This window comes from Lissotriton helveticus, chromosome 11 (assembly GCF_964261635.1).
Source record: "Lissotriton helveticus chromosome 11, aLisHel1.1, whole genome shotgun sequence".
Taxonomy (NCBI): Eukaryota; Metazoa; Chordata; class Amphibia; order Caudata; family Salamandridae; genus Lissotriton; species Lissotriton helveticus.
The window spans coordinates 124,789,005-124,810,854 of NC_136072.1; the positions used below are offsets into that span (position 1 = coordinate 124,789,005).

Below are 21,850 nucleotides of genomic sequence, written 5' to 3' on the forward strand. Positions count from 1 at the left end.
AGAGTGCTAGTGCTGCCTTTTTTAAGTCTTAAAAAGGAAATTTTCTGTCGAAAATGCCTTCTCTCTTTGACAACTGCCCTTCCTGTGGGAAGAAGAAGGCCAAGACTGACACACATCCTGTGTGTATCCTCTGCCTCCCTGACTCTCATTCTGCAAGTTCTTGTGAACACTGCAAGTCTTTATCAAAGAGAACTCTCAAAGATAGGGAGAGAATTCGAATTTATGGTCTCTCTGAGAGAGGTACGTCTCCTAAGAGGCAGAAGAGGCGCGGGACGCCGACTTGTTCTCCTTGGGCGCCGGAGAGGCCATCGGCGACGGCGAAGACGAAAATACTTCCTTCGACAACGAAGACTTCAGCGTCGAGAAGCAAGGTACCTCCGCTGCCGTCTACGGGGCGTGCAGCGTCGAAGGAGAGGTCTCCGTTGGAGCATAGGAGCTCGACATCGAGACAGCTGGCATCGAAGCATCATGACCAATATTCGACGTCGCGGCTTTCTCCGTCGACGTCTGTTCATCGGCGTTCGACGTCGAGGCATCCTCCGTCGATGCCCAGTCATCGGCATTCGACATTGAGGCACCCTCCGTCGTCGTTCGACCAGCGACGTTCGACGTCGAGGCATTCTCCGTCGTTGCCCAGTCACCGCCGATCGACGTCGAGAAGGTCTCGGTCGCCGTCACACCATCAACGGTCGACGTCGAGAAGATCCCCGTTGACGTCACATCATCGACGTTCGACGTCGAAGCAGCCTCCGTCGTCGCCTGGTCATTGGCGTTCGACGTCGAGAAGGTCCCCGTCGTTGTCGCAGCAGCGTGGGTTGGCGTCAAAACATATCTCTTCAAGGCAAGTCTCTCCTTCCAGATCCCAGGGGAGGTCGCCTTTGGGGTAGACTACTCAGGAGAGAGTTAGTCAAGCCTCGAATCAATCTCATGCCTTAGCACCACAGCAGAGGTCTCCAAGATCGGCTTCAGCTGCGGAGGTGGAACATTGCCCAGTGCATATGAGTCCTCCGGCTAAGAGGAAAAGAGTATCAGACGAGCGTGCTTCTAGGAGTCGCACATGGTCTACTTCCAGGCACCCTCCCAGAGGTGGGTCTCCGGTGAGTCTGTTGTCATTCTCTTCGGGTTCCCGGTCTTCTCACTGTGGAAGATCTTCAGATGTGGTCTCGGATAATGAGAGCTCCAGGCATTCTCCTGCACGTTCGCACCATGGGCAAACCGATCTGCCTCCTCCGGCACATTCGCGAGTGAGAGAGCGCACCCAGAAGTCTCCTTCCATCAGGCTATCTCCGAGATGGTGCAGGCCTCTGCATCACTGGGCTCCAGACAAGGAAACAGCAGCTCATCGGGACAAGCAAGTCTCCCGACCCAGAGAGCGGTCGAGCTCCCAAGTGCACTCCAGTAGGCGAAGATCGAGATCTAGGAGCAGGAGACGGGCTTGCAGATCTCCAACTACTTCATCTGCGACCCGTTCTCATAGGGATTATTCTCCGACTCTGACAGACAGTCTTCCATCCAGAATATCCCCTATAGATGACATTTTCACTTTTCAAGACATTTTGGGCAGGGGAGCTTTGAAACTGGGAGTGCCCATGACTACTCCACAGATCAAAACTTCTGTGATCTTTGAGACCTTGCATCACAGATAGGCACCCAAGCCTCTGCTGCCTTTGGTACCTTGAATTATAGATCCGTGAATGAGGTCTTCCTTACTCCAGCGACGATAAAGTCAGCCCCAGCAAGGATTCTTAAAAAGTATCGCTCGCCAGAGGAGGATCCACTTTTCCTCAGGTCTGACCCACCACCAGACTCGGTGATCATTGCGGCAGCGAATAAATCCAGTGCTGTAGCATCCTCATCTACAGTGCCTCCGGATAAGGAAAGAAAATTGCAAGATTCGTGAGGAGAAGAGTCTGCAACACCTCAGCCTCTTTTCTCAAAGTCTCTAATGTGGAAGCCCTTCTGGGGAGGTATGATAGATCCCTGTGGGATTCTCTCCAAAGGTTTATTGAGAAACTCCCTCAAGAGGACCGTAAAGATTTTGAGGAGATTCTTTTGGAGGGCAGCCAGGTCTCCAATCACATCATAGGCGCCGCGGTGGATGGAGCTACCCTTGCAGCGCATGGCTATGCGCATGGAGTAACGGCGAGGAGGACTTCATGGTTGCGCCTGACAGCCTTAAAACCTGAGGCTCAGGCTAGAATCTTGAACCTGCCCTTTTCGGGAACATTACTGTTTGGGGCAAGTGCTGACGAAGAAATGTAACGCTTGAAGTCAGAGTTGGACACTCTTAAAGCTGTAGGGCTTGAAAAGAAGAAGGCCTTCCGGAGGAAGTACCACTCCTACAACGAAGGCTCTTCCAAACAGAGGGTTCAAACCCCTCACTGGCAGAAGGGTCAGGACAAACAAGGGCAACAGAAGTCCCAATTCAGAGGCAAGCGTAATTCCAGAGGAGGTGGAAATCAACACCAGGGCAACAATTCCAATAAGTCCCAGCCAAAGCAATGAGTCCTTCCCCCAGCGCCGTTGACCACTCCAGTGGGGGGAAGCATTGCGCATCAAATGTCAGAGTGGAAAACATTACAGATGGGTGTTGACTACACTTCAGAATGGGTACTGTCTTCCATTCAAACACCTGCCTCCACCCGTTCCTCCAAGGCCAACCTTGCATCATCAACTCATCCTTTTGAAAAAGGAAGTAGCGAAACTTCTCGAAAAATCAGCCATCGAGAGGGTTCCAATCGCTCAAACGGGGTAAAGGAGTGTACTCCCGATATTTCTTGGTCAGAAAAAAGGGACAGAAAGCAGAATTCAGGCCCATTCTGGACTTGAGAACGCTCAACCTGCATATCAGGAAGGAAATGTTCCGCATGTTGGCACTTCACCAAATATATCCGAATCTCAGGAGGGGAGATTGGATGTGTTCGAAGGACCTCGAAGATGCCTACTTCCATGTCCCGGTGCACCACAAGCACAGAAGGTTCCTGCGGTTCCAGGTGGGGACCTCTCACTATCAATTCAAGGTCCTCCCCTTCGGGTTGAAGTCAGCTCCCCGGGTATTCACGAAGTGTGTTGCAGTAGTAGCGGCCGCTCTACGCCGCAGGGGAGTCTTCGTGTACCCGTATCTGGACGATTGGCTACTGAAAGGTCCTTCCCCAGACGCAGTAAGGAATCATTTCCAAACCTGAATCCAGCTCTATCACCAGTTGGGGTTGCATGTTATCGTCAGCAAATCAGTCTCGCAACCCACCCAGAAGATTCACTTCCTAGGAGCTCTTCTAGACTCCGAGGTAGGAAACGTGTTTCCTTCGGAGGAAAGGCCATGTTGTATAACTCAAAAGTGTCAGCTGGTACTCTGACACAAGGTTCAGAAAGTGCGAAAGATTGCCTTCCTGCTAGGTTCGATCTCTTCTTGCATCTTTCTAGTCCCGAATGCCAGGCTTCGGATGCGTCCTCTTCAGCAGGATCTGGAGGACAAGTGGGGCCAACAGTCAGCTCGCTGGGACGATCGGATTACTCTTTCAGAAACAGCTTGAGCTTCCATTCCATGGTGGACAAGGAAGCAAAACATGCAAGTGGGGATTCTGTTCCATCGACATCCTCCTGCACAGACCTTGATCACCGATGCTTCTCTACAAGGCTGGGGGGCACACATGGGTCACCTCCAAGTGCAAGGTTTGTGGTCTCCCAAGGAATGTACATACCACATCAACATGCTGGAGTTGAGAGCAGTTCACCTGGCTCTCAAGGCGTTCCTTCCCTCGCTTCCGAAAACATCAATATTAGTACAAACGGACAACACCACCATGATGTACTACTTAAACAAGCAGGGGGAACGCGCTCACGAACTCTGTCACTGGAAGCCCAGCGCATCTGGCATTGGCTTCTGGCTCGCAAATTGTCAGTCACGGCGGTCCACCTCCCAGGAGAACAGAATGTGATGGCGGACGCGCTGAGTCATCATTTCGAAGACAGAGAGGACTGGGTTCTAAACGACGAGGTGCTCGAAAGCATCTTTCAGTCTTGGGGTCGTCCCACCTTAGATCTGTTTGCGGACGACGAAAACACCAAATGCTGAGACTTCGCCTCGCGGTTTTACCGTCCAGGAACAAGAGGGAATGCCCTTTTGATAGACTGGTCAGGGGGAATTTGTGTATGCCTTTCCACCCCTTCCGCTGATCCTGAAGGTGGTGAGCAAGCTGACACACTCATTCACAACGATGATCCTCATTGCTCCCGAGTGGCCGAGACAATGGTGGAACACGGACCTGCTTCATCTGTCAGTGGCTCCTCACAAGAGACTGCCATGCAGGCCGGATCTGTTATCCAAAATGAACGGGAGGATTGATCATCCCAACCTTCCGTCACTGAGCTTGACAGCATGGCTCCTTAGGTCATACAATACGGCCATCTAGGATTGCCACAGGACTGCATGTCCATCCTGAAGGAAGCGAGACGACCATCCACGAGACATTCTTATGCTTGTAAATGAAAGCACTTCAATCTGTGGTGCATGCAAAATGGTCATCATCCTTTTAAGGGTCAGGAATAAGTCGTTCTTCCTTATTTGTTTATCTGGCGAAAGCAGGTTTAAAGTTCAATTCTATTAAGGTGCATTTAGCGGCTATAACAGCGTATAGACGTGCTCCTGCACAACCTTCTTTTTTCCAACTGCCAGCTGTAAAAGACTTTCTGGAAGGGTTGAAAAATGTGTACCCTCCAGTGCGTCCTCCTTCCCCACCCTGGGAGCTGAACCTGATTTTGTCAAAATTAATGGGTCCTCCTTTCGAGCCCATTCATAAAGCTACTTTGCAGCATATTTCCTGGAAAGCTGCTTTTTTGGTAGCAATCACGTCAGCTCGTAGGGTGAGCGAAATTCAGGCTCTCTGCTCCAAGGAACCTTATACAGTGTTCCACTTGAATAGAGTAGTACTCAGGACACATCCGTCTTTTCTACCCAAGGTGGTGTCAGATTTTCATGTAAATCAGACCATCTCTCTGCCCACCTTCTTCCCTAATCCCTCTACTCCAGCTGAGAGGGCTTTGCATTCTTTGGATCTGAAAAGAGTTTTAAAATGTTATCTAGATAGGTCCAAGTCTGTTCGTAAGTCTGATCAACTATTTGTCAACTATGGTTCCATCAGGACAGGTTATGCAGCCTCGAAACGTTCTATTTCAAGATGGATAGTTTTGTGTATCAAGCTTTCCTATCAATTCGCTCAGAAAGCCCTGGGGTTTTCTCCCAAGGCACATTCCACCAGGGATAGAGCGCTGACTGCAGCTTTTCTCCTTAATGTGCCCATGTCTGAGATCTGTAAGACGGCGACCTGGTAGTCTGTCCATACATTTACCAAACATTACTGTCTTGATTCTGAAACTAGAGCAGATACCCATGTAGGCCAGGCCTCCTTGCGCAATCTGTTTAGCAGCTGAGTACTCGGCTGCTACAAATGTTTCGGTTGGGTCATGTATTTCTCATTTACCTGCAGGTGGTGTTTGGGCTTGCTATTCTATTCAGTGCTTATGACTATTGATGAAGATCCCCTGGAAGAGAAGGATAAGTTACTTACCTGTAATCCTAGTTCTCTTCCAGGGGTATCCTCATCAAAGTCATAAGCACACCCACCCGCCTCCCCAGGTAAATGAGATTGGTCTGTTTTCTATGGCTTATGGTTGAGCCCTGACTTCAGGGTTATGCAAAGAACAACTGACCTAACTGTCACCCTTGAGGCATGATGGGAAGCCAGGGGTCATGGCTGCCTTAAACGCACGGTGCCAGTTTTTGTTGAAAATAGTTTCATTTTCTATGCTATTGCTGTTCAATGCAGCCTGTGGCTAACAATGTCTATTTATTAGCAATTTTCAGGATTTATGCGTATTTTTGCTCATTAAAACACAAAGTTCAAGTGCTATTTGACCTAATGTGTTTTTTGTTTCCTTGCTAATTACAGTGTATGTATGAGTATTTACATTGTTTAGCCTCCAATTTGGGGCTGCATTGGTGTGAGAAAAAATGATATATGTGCATACATATATATGGAGCTCTTTATATGTGATTTGCATATATCATTTTATATTATTTCCGGGGTCCCCGCACATGAGCGGGAATATTCAGTGCTTATGACTTTGATGAGGATACCCCTGGAAGAGAACTAGGATTACAGGTAAGTAACTTATCCTTATTAGCCTTTTCGGTCTACCTACAACTTATGCTACATTCAACACATTTAGATGGCACATTTTCACAGTTCTTGAATGGTCCCAAAATGCTTCTGAATCTGGACACACTAACACCTTGGCAAGGGCATTCTCCATTCTATAACATTAGCACTTCAGCCGTTGTAAGCACTATATAAATTCTTATAACTTACAATATGGCATTCCATACCAAGCATTTGCAAAGCCAATAGGGTTTGGTTCACCTTAGCGAGATCTGTTGGCTTTGACAATGTTTTTTTAGCCATATTGCACTGCAGCACTAGCTTCAGTGCAACATAAATGAAAATTAGAATTACTTTCAGCCATTAGCAACATTTCTTAAAAAAAAAAAAACAGTAACAAAGCAAATAAATCTCACATAGGCAAGACCTATTGGCTTTGCCAATGCTTGTTTAAGTGCTAATCAATTGATTGTGCACTTTGAATAAATTTCCAGAGCAAAAAACTTGCATTTAAATCCACTACAATGTGTGATTTGATATAATCAATGCATTCTTACTTCTATAATAGTCTGAAGCTCCTCCACATAGACACGTTCTGTTTCTATCAGTTCATTTATGATGTGGCTACAAAGGGAAAGAAATGCTGCATTAAGAATTGTGTTTGTTGCACTCTGTACTAAACGACACAGAAAGTTATAGACAACAGATGTAACTACATAATAACCGTGTTCATGTATTTACTGCATAACCATTTTGCACCATTGAAACAAAGGTGATTTTATCATAACACACTGTCGACAAATGTGTGCTTCTGTTTGTTGGAATAAAGTTAGAAGGGGATTACTAAGAGTTCCATCTATTTTACTTGCAGAAAAAGATAAAAAATGTAACAGCATTATTAACCTAATTTTGAATTAAATATTGAATTAATTTAAATACATTAAATTATATTAAAACTTGTTGAGTGCATGACTGCCAAAATAGGGCTTCCCAAAACTAGCGTATACAGGACTGGCTTAGAGAGGCCAGATCTCGAATAGCCAAATAATTGACTGTTTACAAAAGCTCTCCTGAGGGTTAACGCATTCCATGATTTGGGCCCTAATTAAAACATCCTCCTTGTCTAAGCATCTTAACCTGAGGGGTTGCAGCAATCTCAAATAGCCAGAGCGGAAGGGACGCTTACAAGCATATGGAGACACTAGACTGTTGAGATATTTGGGACTAGTGTGGCTGATGGCTTTATACATGATGCACAGCTCATTAAACTTAACGCGCTTATTAATGCTAAACTAGTGTAGATTCCCCAAATAGGTGGAGACCAAAGCATACTGAGGAACATGACAAAGGGGTCTGGCAATTGCATACTGAACAGTCTGTAGTGTCTTCAGCATAAACTTAGGGGCTCCCAGGTAGTGTGCCAGGTAGAGCACATTGCCATAATCAAGACGCAAAATAATGAGAGCTTGAATGATAGTCCTTTGAGCCGAGATGGAAAGGAGCCAAATAATCTTTCTCAAACATGTAAGAAGACAAAAAGAACTTGGAGACACCTTATTGATCTGGTGATCCATCAGAAGCTTGGAGTCTAAACAAAGTCCCAGGTCTTTGACCACCTGTTTAGGAATAAGGAGCGATCCTAGTTCCTCTGGCCACCATACTGGCACCCAGAGCTGTGGCTGATTACCAGCAATGATGACTTCCGTTTTTTTACTGTTTAGTTTCAGGCAATTGTCTTTCATCCAACAAGCATATTTCAACTAAGCAAGGTCTGAAATTAAAACTACTGTTAACCTCTGAACTAGATTAGACGAAGAGACTTTGCCTATCATCAGCAAATGAAAACAGTGTAATACCAAAAGCCACCACTGCGTCCACTAAGGACCGACATAGATGTTAAAAAGAGTGGGGCTCAAGGAAGATCCCCGAGGGACCTCAAATTGCATTTAAAGAACAGGACAAAAGACATTTGGAGGTAACCTGAAAGGTACGTCCTTGCAAGAAGGAACAAGACCATTGTAAGGCTGCACACAGATCCGAAAGAATCAAGATGACTGTAGCACCAGCATCAAGAGTTGCTGTGAATTGTTCAGTAACCCCTAACAGGACAGATTCAGTTCTATGACCAGAGCGGAAGCCTGATTGAGAGTTTAGAAGATAACTACCCAATTCTAGATCAGAAGATATTTGCAAGTTCATATGTTTTCAAGCAGTTTTGCTAATGGTAGTAAAAGCGAGATTGGAAGATAGTTTTCAAGCTTCAACATGTCCAATGATTACTTTTTAAGCAAAGATACAATCATATCATGCATTTATACTATTTTATTCCATAAAATTACATACATTTATCGCGGAGACGCTTCTTGGGAAACAGCTGTGCGCTTTACAACTGACTCATTCATTCCTTAAAGCAGGAACAGTGGCTTGTGCAATAGACATATTCAGCAGATCAATCCAAACTGGAGAAAGGATTTTGCTAACCTATTTTAAAATCCACAGAGGAGCAAGATCAGATGGTGATCCAGACTTAATGGAGGTCATAAGGGTCGAAACTCGGAGCGTCAAGGAGGTTAAAAAATGACAGTATGGACTTCTACCCCTTGCTAACAATCGCGTAGGGCTCTTCCTCCACTGAATCATCAAAGTAAGCATAGATATTAGCTACCCTTTTGAAAAAGAAGTCAGGAAGTGTGTTACAAATGGCTTGAGAAAGGGATGGATGTGGTGTGAAACAAGCCGGATTCGTCAGAGATTTAACTATAAGAAACTATTGCTATGACTAATAATTAGCATGACTGATTCAGTCATCATAAACAGCTGCACAAGCACTGTTACATGCCGTATGATACAATTTTAAGGATTCCTTGTGCTTTACTTTATCAGTAACATTATATTGTGTCTGCCAAGTGCGTTCCAGGCACTCACAGCTTTTCTTTGGAGCTAGAAGCTTCTGACTAAACCATGGTGGCGGTAGGTGGGTCTTGTTTTTGAAAGCCACGGCCATCTGAAGCAGAACATCTAATGTGGACTCTACCCAATGATCAACTTCCATCATGCAGTTACCAGTGTGCTGTTCAAAAGGAAGCTGCAAAAAACAGTAGTGTTAAGCTTAATCCAGCATCTAGTTGTCAGAGGCCTTACTCGATACAGCTGCAACCAAGCCTGGGACAAATGCCAAGGTTGCTAAGTGATCCACCCATGGTAAAGGAATTGGTAGTTCAACAGAAGGCTCAGACAAGTTGGAGAAAATGGGAACTAACATGTAGCCGGCGGAGTGCGTAGGATGTTTAACTAAATTGGAGTAAACCAAGAGTGTTTACATTTTCAGTCACAAGGGAAGCCTTTGTGCAACCTGGGTCAGAAGGTCAAGAGCAACTATTATATTGAAATTGCCATAACTTGAAACAAAAGGGGAGAGAACCTCCACAAATTTTGATTGCCAAATAGTAACAGAGCCAAGAGGCCGGTAGATAAGAAACGCCAAAAGCACAAAATTGTTTGAGATACTGATTGAGAAAAACAATGACTTCGTGATAGGGAAGGTTCTCCATGAGGCAGGTAAAATTTGATTTGTAGATAATGGCTACCCTGCCTCCCATTTTGTTTCAACTATTGCATTTAACTATACCATAGCCATCCAGAGAGCCATGGCAATATCAGGTGTAATAATAATCAACGTGAGTGGTAATTCAAGATGGTTAGTCTGGAATGGACCGTGTGCACAGCTAAGAACAAATACACTTGCTTGCTATACCAAATTTCTGACGAGTGTTTGCACAATTTCATGCAACATATGACAAAAAACAATGTTCTCCCATTGATGTCCCCGTGACTTTTCATTTGCTTTCAATAAGACAATAATTAACACATCATTCAGTATATGTAATTCCAATTATCATTGCTTCATTATTATCAATGCATGAATAGCGTTTCACAACCATAACATTATGACAATGTGAACACGGAGAGTGGCGATTGATGACCTTCGGCCCAATGCATTACAGGACCTTGTGTCCCTTCCTTAGGGGGCCACTGAAAGTAACACACAAACATATGCATCGATTATATGGTAACAATACAGAATTGTATACACAAACAAATAAGGCCATCCAGTCCAGAGACACCCCAAAGAACTGCAAAGATGGAAATAAAGGAACATACACCCAGTGCATGAGAAAGCATCTCAACTCGTGACTGAAAGTGCGAAAAAAATGCAACGACCACAAAAGGCTCTCGAAAAGATCAGAATGTAGGCATAAAGACGCATTTGGACACCCCGTGGAGCGAAGTAGTCCAGAACAAGTGCCCTTTACTGCAAAGCGTGACCTTAGGAAAAAACATGCAGATGCTCAAAAGGGGGCACCAATAATGCGTGGCGCTTACTGAAATTAACAAGAAATGCCGCAGCACAGAGAAACGACAACTGGCCAGGAGTTCCTAAAACAAAGGATTTAAGCATTAGAAAGCGGTATCGTAACAACGTGAACCAAGTTAAAGCGGTCGTGAGGAAGTGCTAGTACCTTTTATACAAAGACGTATTCAAGAAATGCAATTAGAAAATGGGCCACCTATAACGACACGAAAGAATACACTAAGGAACAGTGTCTGCCGAAATACTCTAGAATAACACACATCATCGACAACAGGACGAGTCCTAAGTGGGCCACTGACCTGGATGTGCACAACCGATCATCAAACAGTCCTCTCGTCACTGCTAATCTGCCAAGCTGCTACCGGCGCATACACTCACGGGGTCCACTTCAAAAACGCATGGAGTGGATCACATGAAAGGGAATCAAGTCGCGGTGAGAGGAGAATTACAGCGGCCATGTTGGAAAGGTGCAATAGTACTCGAAAACGACGAGCGCCTGCATGAAAGAATTAATGTACACAAAAGGGCAACACATTTGAACAAGACAAAGTCACAATAGAAACAAATAAGAAGCAGCTGATGGCTGCAAGTACACAGCCCAGAGCATCAAAGTGAAATAAAACACAGGAAAAACAAATCATGAAAATGAGTGAATGCATGTTGACTGATGCGTGACAATACGTGTATGATAGACAGATGACGCCGCTTGGAGCTGAGAACAACGACGCAATTACACGAATGCACAAAGGAGGGCAGGTGCCACTTCAACGAACAAAGATGTGACGCAAGGAAAGAAACTTAGTTGTGCACAAGAGAGAAACCCATCACCAATACACAGGAGGTGACTAGACAACGTATTCCGCAAATTACAATGGATAAGTGCAAAGATACAATACAATGTGAAGCAACAAATGCACAATTTCACAACTGTTAGATCTGGGAGTCTCTAGTTGGCAGAGGTAGGTACCACTGTCCAAATAGGGACCCTTGCTTCTAGTCAGGGTAAGGAGGATACACTCTTTAGATAACCCCTGCTCACCCCTTTGGTTGCTTGGCATGAGCAGTCAGGCTTATCAAAGGCAATGTGTAAAGTATTTGTACCAATTCTCACAGTAACACAGTGAAAACACCACAAATGGACTCCACAACAGTTTAGAAAAACAGAAGTATTTAATCTAAACTAAACAAGACCAAAACGACAAAAATCCAACATACACACTTCAAGAATATGGTTTCAAAAGAGTTCTTAAGGTTGCGTTAAAATAATCCACAGTTGCGTCATGTTTTAGCCAACAGTACCTTTAGATGCAGCAAAAGTTCCAAGTGAAAGCTGCAGCGTTGAAAAACAAGCGATGCGTCACTCCTGAGACCCTGAGGAGGCGATGTGACAACCGTGTTGCGACGAATCCGGTCTGTATGGGGAGGGAGGCGATATCTTGTATGGATTCCGGTGCACAGGTTTCGAAGGAAGCGTCTCGCAAAAGTACGATGCGACGATCTTCGGGACGGCTACGATCTTAAGTGTGGCGTCGATGCGCGGCGCAGCGTCGATCTTCTCTCGCGGCCCCTCGATGCGATGGCTCTGTGAGGACTCTCGCAGCGACGTGATGCGGTCCGCAAGCAGGCGGTGCGACGATCTCACCCAGTGACGACAGGCTCTGCGACAATACTCGCAGCGATGGTACTCTTCCCGCACCTGAGCGATGCGTTCTGCAAGCGAAGGATGCGTTGGTTCTTGCAGCGGCAACAGGCGCTGCGACGATCTCAATCTTCGCGGCGGCGGGAATTTCCTCGCACTGACGGGGATGCGCTCCGCAAGCGAGCGATGCGTGAAACTTTGCAGAAAGTCTTTAGTATCTTCTTTTCCAGCTTCCCAAACACAGGTACAACTTCCAGAGGCACCACAGCTGGCCCAATCACTCTAGGAAGGACAGAACTCTCTCAGTAGAGTTTAGGGAAGCTGGGGATGAAGTCCGTTTGTTCCTGGGACTTCTTAACAGGGAGCCAGCTCAACTCAGGCCCTTGGTGATCTCTTCAAGCAAGGGGACACAGCACAAAGCAAAGTCCTTCCCCTCTCCTTGGCAGCAAAGCAACTGCAGGGCAGCCCACAAACACACAGCAGGACAGTCCTTCCTCTTCAGTCTTCCAGCTTTCTCCTTGGCAGATGTTCCTACTTGATTCCAGGATGATATAATTTTCTGTAGTCTGGGGTCCTATACCTATACCCCTAAAAGTCTTTGTTCCCTTTGTGCAGGAGGGCTCTGAGCCCGGTCTGAACCAGTTCTGGGTGGACCTTGAGCACTTTGTTTTCCTGGCCTCTCCTTTCCTTTCAGAGAGAGGGGCAGGGTCGTCAGCCGCCCAGCAGGAGGTGGAGCCAGCATTGTGGAAGGCAGGCACAGACCTATTCCGTCCCAGGTGCTACCCCCTCCCACCACTCTAGATGCAGATGGAGCTATTCAGCCCAGGGATGGCCCACTCAGCCTCTGGGAGCCACCCAGCCCCTGTCACTCACAAACCAGACAGTCAAATCACAAACAGGCCAAGGCACAAAGAAAGGTCAGACAAGGAAACAGCAGCTTTCTAAAAGTGCTGTTCTCAAACCCAGGATTTAAAAACCACCTTTCCTAAAAGATGTGTTATTAAATTCTGAGTTCAGGGATACCAGACGTATATGTCCTATCTTGCTCCTATGGGAAGATATGCAGGTAACCACTGTAGCCAGCATTCCCCATGATAGCCTATGGGCAAGATAGCCTTACAATAGTGAAAAACGAAAATGGTTGTAGTTCACTACCAGAGCGTGTCACCTGCACTAGTACATGCTCTACCTCTCACACACGCTGTACCCTGCCCAAGGGGGTACCTTGGGCCTTCCATAGGGATGTCTAATGTGTACAGAAAGGGAAGGGTTAGGCCTGGCCAGTGGGGACACTGGCCAGGTTGACATGGCAGTTCACAGAACGCTTCTGCACGACTCGTCCTGGACATCCCCCATCACGGCCACATCTCTGCCCATCTGAGAGACCTGCACTGGCTCCCCGTCAGCAAGAGGATCACGTTCAGGCTCCTCACCCACGCACACAAGGCTCTCCACGACATGGGCCCCAAATACCTCAACAGCCGCCTGACATTCTACACACCCACCCGCCAGCTCCTTTCCACCAGCCTCGCCCTCGTCACCGTCCCACGAATTCGCAGAACCACCGCCGGAGGAAGATCCTTCTCCTACCTGGCGGCCAACACATGGAATTCCCTCCCCACCCATTTACGGCGGACCCAGGACCATCTCTCCTTCAGGAAACAACTCAAGACCTGGCTGTTCGAGCAGTAGCAACTCCCCCTCCCCCCAGTGCCTTGAGACCGTAGCGGGTGAGTAGCGTGCTATACAAATTTGCTGATTGATTGATTGATTGATTGATTGGTGGCAGGCCCGAGACACAATTTTAGGGCTACTCATGTGGGTGGCACAATCAGTACTGCAGGCCCACTAGTAGCATTAGTATCACCAGCCCTGGCACACTCAGTGCACTTTACTAGGGACTTCTTGGTGATACAAATATGCCAATCGTGGATAACCAATTACAATAACAATTTACACAGAGAGCATATGCACTTTATCCCTGATCAGCAGGGGTAAAGTCCCCAGAGTCCTATTGCCAACAACCACAGGTCAGGGAAAATAAAGGAGGAAGAAGCAAAAAGTTTGGGGACAACCCTGCAAAAAGGGCCATTTCCAACAACAACAATGTAAAATCTGAAACTATATAACTTATTAAGTGCGGCAAGAACGCGGATGGGCACCCGCCTGTGAAAAATTAGCACCAAAGGCTGCGGAAACGCGGGGTGGGTTCCGGCAAATAAAAGGACAGTGTAGGGGAATCCCACCCTTTGCAACTTTGCACTGCAAGCCACCAGCGCTCTTCAAAATGAAAAATAAAGTGCTCAGAGGAGCTGAAGTCCAAAGTCCAGGGAAAGCCCTTCAGGAGGAAGGGAGGCAAAGGCTGGGCCCAGGCAGGCCAGCTCACAGGGCCCTCCAGCAGGGAGGCAGTACCTAGTGGTGGTTCCTCCTGGAGCCCAGCAGCAGACCTGCTCTCAAGTCAGGAACAGCACAACAACAAACATTGGGTCACAGCCCCTATATTTATACCAACATTCCCTTTGTGTCACAGCACAGGGCTTGGGGACACCAGTTAGGACTGGTTTGGGGGGATTTGGAGCACTTTGTTTGCCAAGCTCCTCTTTCCCTTTGTCAGGTGGGGGCTCGCCATCAGACACACCACAGGGGGGCGGAGCCAGAATTGTACAGCTTGGGCACAGTCCTATTCAGAGTCAGAGCATTACCCCTCCCACTACTCTTAACCCAGGTGTCCCATTCAGCCTAGCTGACACACCCTGCCCCTCCTGGAGCCACCCACACCTCTCAGCTCCTGTCAATCACAAGCCAGACATGCAATTCACATCAGGCAGGCAGCCACCCAGCACACAGAAATTCCAACTTCTAAAAGTGGCATTTCTCCACCAGTCACCATAAATCTGCGCACACCATCGCGCAGCATTTACCCTCACCCTTCATACATACTAAACTCGACCCTGCACTCCTCTCATACCAGGAATTACCATGGACTCCCTTATCCCCCATGCATTCCTATGGGAGGGCAGGCCAATCTCACCACACGCACTCAGCAAGCGCATGCACTTTACACTGGGCCACAGTGCTAAAGTGCCCAGAGGCCCAAAACCACTACTACCATGTCAGAGCTTAAAGCAAAAAGTTCAGGGTGAACCTGCCAAAAAAGGCCAAGTCTAACAGTAGGGTGTAGTGAACTTGTAGTTAACAACACAATCTTTCCACATGGCATTTAGATAGACAAACACGAAGTGTGCATCTCGTTCTCACACCACCTCTTTAGGAAAACCCACTTTGGAAAAAAATCCTAAGAGGGCCTTGGCCACTGCAGGGGCTGTAGTGGTCCTAAGAGGAATAGCTTCTGGGTATCTGGTAGCATGGTCCACCACCAATAGGATATAACTGTCCGCAGAGGCTGTAAGAGAGTCCAGGGGACCAATAATGTTAATCTCTCCCCTCTCAAAGGGACCTCAACCACTGGTACTGGGTTAAGGGGGCCTTGGTAGTGCCACCTGACTTACCACTTGCTTGGCCGGTGACACTTGAGCGACAAAACTCCTTGATATCTTCAGACATGTGGGGCCAGTGAAAGTGTAGGCATGCCTCTCCCAAGTCTTGCTTTGCGCAACATGCTCTGCAAGGGGTATGTCATGTGCCAGGGTCAAGAGGAACTCCCTAATCTTCTGAGGAATGACCAATCTCTTGGTAGCACCAGGCTTGGGGCCCTTAGCCTCAGAATAAAGGAATCCATCCCCCCAATGGGTCCCACTGACATCCTCTGCATCTGCAGCAGCTTGCTGTCTGAAGCTCTCAAGGGAGGGGCGGGATTGTTGCTCCAGACTTAATTCCTCCCTGGAGGGTCACCCTGCTTCCAGTGTTATATGGATGTTAAGGTCATTGCCGACATTGCTAAGTTAGCATGAGCTCTGCTGCCATGATGCTGCATTGCGCACGTTAATACATTACTTTTTTTTTTTGCATGACTCTGTTTGTGCCTTTCACGTGAGAACTGAGTGCTTTCTGCATTCCCTGCTAATTCCTGGAGTTTAGTCTGAACAAAATGTGCATGGTCGATAAACATGCCCCTTATTATTCTGTTCTGGTCAGTCCCTAGCACCTAGACAAAACATGCTACACAGCTGCACTGCTGGAAAGCTCGTGCTTTGATATTACAAGGATGGAGAAGAGCTATCCTGTTCCTATGATGTAACCCTACCATCTAGGCTCTAAGGTATGGGGTCTGCTGACAAGGCCCAGAGATCTTCCTTTATATAATAAACTTCCTTACCAAGGGGAGGGTGGTTAGGCCTTATAATCCTTTTTCCACTGTCTCTATATGATGACATCCCCCTTTATATTCTATGGTATTGTAACAATGCTAACTGTTTTAGATTTATGCGTTTTGCTGCTAGTATTGGTTTGTGTACTGCATTATAGAGCATGATAGTTAAAATAAACATTTTGAACTATACAGTGACTCTGACAATCCTTATTGTGGACAAGTATGAGTGAATTAGGGAAAGGGTATGTCTTGCTAACGTGATTCCTGAGAGAGTCTGGAGTGTAATGTTCTGGGTTGTCTAATCATGTGTAGCTTCGTGATTATGTAGGAGAACAAATGAGACACTATTGCTAGTCGGTTTGGGGATTTTGGGTACTAAGGTGGTAGGAAGGTACAACCCCTATACCCCGAGGTCCTGTTTTCCTGCGCATAGTTCTGTGTATGTGCAGGATCCACGCCACACCAGCAGCTCTGTAGTGTCAGGCCCAAGCTCCTCTGGGGCAGTCTACTCACAAGGGGCAAGATCATCTTCCTGAGAAGACTGATCGTAACATGAGACCGGGGGGGGGGGATAATTGCTTACTCTTCCTACCTCTTACTGGAAGCGGTCTGGGCTCCACTGCTACTTGATTTCCCTGCTTCTTGACCTGTGCTCTAGTTGCCACAAAAACGCTTTTAGGGAGTCCAAGTATGGCTGCATGAGTTCTTAACTCCACTTCAGCCCATGCTGATGTCACTAGATCATTGCCTGTAAGACACTCTACAGGAATGTTAGAGGCTATCACAACCTTTTTAGGGCTAGTAATCCCCTACCCCCACCCCAGCTGAGATTGACCACTGCCATGTGGTGGTTATTAGTGATATTGTCTGTGTTAGCTACTTGGTAAGTGTGCCCAAGTAAATATTGCTCTGGTGACATCAGTTTTCAGTCACCATATGGACACTGGCACCTGTATCCATGTAAGCATCTGCTTCAATACCATTGATGAGACGATGCTGCTTGCAGTTCCTCATATTAGGAGGCCAGGCAGCCAAAGTGGCAAGGTAAATGCCACCCTCTCATATCAGGACAGCCCCAGTGACTTTTCTGACTAGGCCAGAGCTCACTGTAGTACCCAAGTTGAATCCAGCTGCACCCTGTTGGGTTTTACTGCTACTAGTGCTACTGCTAGGTGCACTAGGTGGAATAGTAGCAGTTCCGGTGCCTTTCTTAGGACAACTTGGATCAGATGTCCTATGGCCTTCTTGTTTACAAACAAAGCACCAAGGGGGTTTATTATTAGAGAAAGACGTGGATTGTGACCCATCCCCAGAGGAATATTTCTGTTGACCTGAAGAAGACTCTTTTCTGTTATTTTTAGGTTTCTCCCCATCTTTCTCTTGGGACTTAGGCTTATCTTTCTTTTTCTGGTCACCCCCACCATGAGACATATTGGTCAAGTTGGTGCAAACACATTTGTCTGCCTTCTTCCCCAATTCTTGGGGAGAGGTTAGATCAGAGTCAACCAGGCATTGGTGCAGTTTCTCAGACACACAGTTATTAATAATGTGCTCTTGCATGGTCAAGTTATACAGTCCATTATAGTCATGTACATTACTATCATGTAACCAGCCTTTCAGAGCCTTAACTGCACAGTCTATGAAATCAACCTGGTCTTGTGAAGAGGTTTTCTGAGTATCTATAAACATAATCCTGTTTTCTTCATAAGTAAGTCCTAACCCTTACATAAGTGTCTCTTTCAAAACCTTATAGTTTTCTGCATCCTCTTCCCTAACTGCCAAGAGTTTATCTCTACCTTTGTCTGCAAAGGAGAGCCACAGGATAGCTGCCCACTGCTTCTGGGGGACCTTCTGGACGTTGCAGGCCCTCACCATAGCAGTAATCCACTTGTGGATAACATGTTCAGTTTTGTAAAGGGGCACTATCCTGCTAAGATTCCTATTACCAAGGTGTTCCTTCCTGACTCTGTACTCTGTATTGCTGCCACCATTGGCGTCTAACCCCAAGTTCTTCATCTCCCTTTCAACTTCTAGGACTTTCCTTTCAAGGGCCAACTACTCCCTCTTCAGATTGAGTTTGTCCGTCTCAAGTTTGAGCAGGTTCTCTAATCTAGATGAGGTCTAGGATGACCTCATCTAAATGAGAGTTGGTGGACCCAGCAACTGATGCTGAGGAAAGTGGGGATGAGGAAGAGGAAGACCTTATCCTCCTTGGAACCCTGTGTACCATTAGTGCCCCCTTATACAGATATAGGGTTGTCCAGATGAGTATCTTCTGACTCCTCATGGCCATATCCAGTGTCACAGCCAGTAGTACTAAGTACTTCTTGCTCTTGTCCTGTAAGGTCATTCCCCTCACCAAGGTCTTCCTACCCCAGTGGTCTTACAGGATTCTGGAGATAATCTTGAGGGAGTAATTTCACTAGAAAAGAACTAGTCGGATTTCAACTGCCTTGAGTTGTCTAATCTTACACAGGGACCTTAGTTCCTAAAACATAAGGGCACTGTGCCCAGTTGCCTGAGTCTGACTAGGCTCCCCATTAGACGACATGGTGCTAGTGTAGTGTACCCTACTCTAGTAATCTGAACTTCCAAAAAGGTTGGAGAAAGGGCTATGCTAGACCCTTGACACCTAACCTAAACGTTTAGCAAAATGTCTTACCTATCAAGTAACAGTGTATTTACCAAAGGTAGTAGTGGTTTCTTATGGAAAACTTACCTATGATTAACCCCTTCGACGCTCATGACGAGCTCAGCTCGTCATGAGGCACACCTCTCGTACGCTCATGATGAGCTGAGCTCGTCATGAACCGCTGGTTTTTAAAAACTTCAGCGCACAGCGGGAAAATGCGCCGCACGCATGGAGTTAAGTGGTAAAGCAATGCAAGTCTTTATCCCACCGCTGAGACCAATGTAGGAGGCTTGCCATGCTCAAACCACATTTTGTGTATGTGCTTGCAGATGTTTTTCTATATAGAGTATGGCAGGGTAACCCCGAGGCCCCATGGCGCCCCAATCCAGTCTGAAAGCCGGCTCACTTCCAACTGCAAATACCCAGTAATTGATTGTGATTAGTTGAGAGGCTAGGTAATAGTTCTGTGTATTCGGAACTGCTAAGCCTCCCTCGAATACCCACTTTGGAGCTTGCCCAACGTGATCCGTGTACCTCCCCTATCCCAGAGGAGCCGGCGCAGCTCACTGTCCACCTTGCCAAAAAAGTTCATTGGTACTTGACGAGCACTGCTCTGCCCATCAAAGATAAGGGAAGTCTCCTCCAGTGGGCCACGTCACCCTGGAGCCTCTCAAGCTGTGGAAGCAGATTTTGGGACAAGATGTCGTCGGCGTGTCTTGTAATATGAATACCTAAGTATTTGAACTTGATCCTAATGGTCATGTCAGAGCACTCAGAGGTCAAAGAGGGGGGACGCCCCATCCGGAGGAAGCCAAGCTATTTGTCCCAGTGAATTTGATAACTGACTAGCTATCGAAGAGCTGGAAAATATGTAACAATCTATGACCCATCTGACGTGGTCTCTGGGCATAAAGGAGGATATCATCGGCATAGAGGAGGATTGTCATTTTAAACAGTGCGATGCGGCCCATGTTGTTAAGAGGATGATTACTCCAGCGTGTCAGTTCCTCCTGTGCCTGGCAGGTAACAGGGCGGAAGTTTAAGCTCTACGCAAGGTCGGGCACCCAGGAGACATGCGCTCTAAGATATAGCAAGCTGACTAGCTTCACTGGGATCTGGGACTGCCAGGTCTCAGCTTGCTGGTCACCTATTAACCCCTTGAGTGCTGCCGTTGGCCAACGGTCATCGCAAGCACTACCTTGCCAGTGCTGCGCACGTCCGTTGGCCGACGCGGCCGCACCCGTTTCTTCGAATGTTCAGCACTGGCGCAGAAGGTTCGAAGCAGCAAACGGGTTAATGGGACCAACAGGGACTTACTCCAATTAACCCTATAGTCTAGAGGCCCCTTGAACAACACCAATACCTGAAGGAGCCTGGGCAACGTTTCGGCTGGACAGGACATAAACAACAGCATGTTGTCGGTATAAAGAGCTACAAGGTCCTCCAAAGTAAGGCCCCAGTCAAAGCCCCACACCTCAACGTCACACCTGATCCAGGCTGCTAAAGGCTCAATGGTCAGCACGAACAGTAATGCGGTGAGGGGACAGCTCTGCCTGGTCCCTCTCCGTATAAAGAATTTGTGGCTAGAACGCCTTTGGTTGCCCCAAAGCCCCCCTCCCCCTCCTTCTCGCCCCCGGGGCACCACCAAAACCGATGATAGGACGCTTCCTGAATTATAAGGACTGGGTTGCAGTACTCCGGTGCGCCTGAAACACAAATGCACTCACCTTCCAATCTGGGCTTGTTCGAGTCTTCCCAGACTATACCCGCTGGGTACAAATGCAACGTAAATCCTTCAACCAAGTCAAACTTAAATTGTATGCCATGCAGGCATCCTACATTCAACAGAATAAAATTGTCTTCTTGGAATCTTCAAAGGAAGCATGGACATGGTTTACTGAGCAGCATCCGCTCATAACTAACCTGCCACAACCATAGAGATCCTCTGAGGCCTCCAATAAGTCAAACCGAGGCCCTGGAAGATCAACAGGCGGGCGCAAATGGAAGTGGTCATGCCAAAGACGAGTGGAAGGGCAGGTGCCGGATTTAACTACAGAGAAAGGTGCTAACAGTCAATGGGCCTGCTTCAAGAGACCCTACAGATACCTGACCCTCCTATCGGCCAGGGTTCGGACTGACCGGGTATGACACCGTTCTCTTCCAGGGGATCCTCATCAATAGTCATAAGCACTGAATATTCCCGCCCATGTGCGGGACCCCGGAAACAATATAAAAATATATATGTATAAAACACATATATCTCGCTCCACATATATGTATGTACATATATCATTTTTCTCACATCAATGCAGCCCCAAAACTGAGGCTAAACAATGCAAACACATATACATGAACTGCAATTAGTAAGGAATCAAAAAACACATTAGGTCAAAAAATCCTTGAACTTTGTGTTTTAATGAGTCAAACCACTCATAAATCCTGAAAATTGCTTATAAATAGACATTGTTAGCCCTCAGGCTGCATTGTAAAACAATATCATAGAAAATGAAACCATTTTCACAATAACTGGCACCGTGCCTTTAAGGCAGCCATGACCCCAGGCTTCCCATCATGCCTCAGGGGTGACAGTTAGGTCAGTTGTTCTTTCCGGCTCCTTCAGTCAGGACCCTGGTGAAACAGCTCCTTTTCTTTTTGACTTTCTGTCAAAAAATATTCAGCTTTTACTAGAATTTTTGACTTCACTCGACGTCTTTTAGACATAGAGTGCTGTTTGAACACTTTTTGTGCTTAAAAAAGGTATTTTTCCTGTCAAAGATGT

General features: G+C 46.8%; 2 protein-coding genes across 6 annotated transcripts in view; one reads left to right on the forward strand and one right to left on the reverse strand.

Moving 5' to 3' along the window:
• Positions 1–21,850, reverse strand: part of MCF2L2 (MCF.2 cell line derived transforming sequence-like 2) — a 2,082,183-nt gene that overhangs the window by 854,984 nt on the left and 1,205,349 nt on the right. For all 4 annotated transcript variants that reach the window (XM_078665987.1, XM_078665986.1, XM_078665989.1 and 1 more), the window contains exon 16: positions 6,716–6,782. In XM_078665987.1, coding sequence (XP_078522113.1) covers positions 6,716–6,782 — 67 coding nt within the window. The remainder of the gene's footprint in view (positions 1–6,715; positions 6,783–21,850) is intronic.
• B3GNT5 (UDP-GlcNAc:betaGal beta-1,3-N-acetylglucosaminyltransferase 5) overlaps positions 1–21,850 on the forward strand; it is an 818,869-nt gene that overhangs the window by 648,882 nt on the left and 148,137 nt on the right. The window lies entirely within an intron of this gene.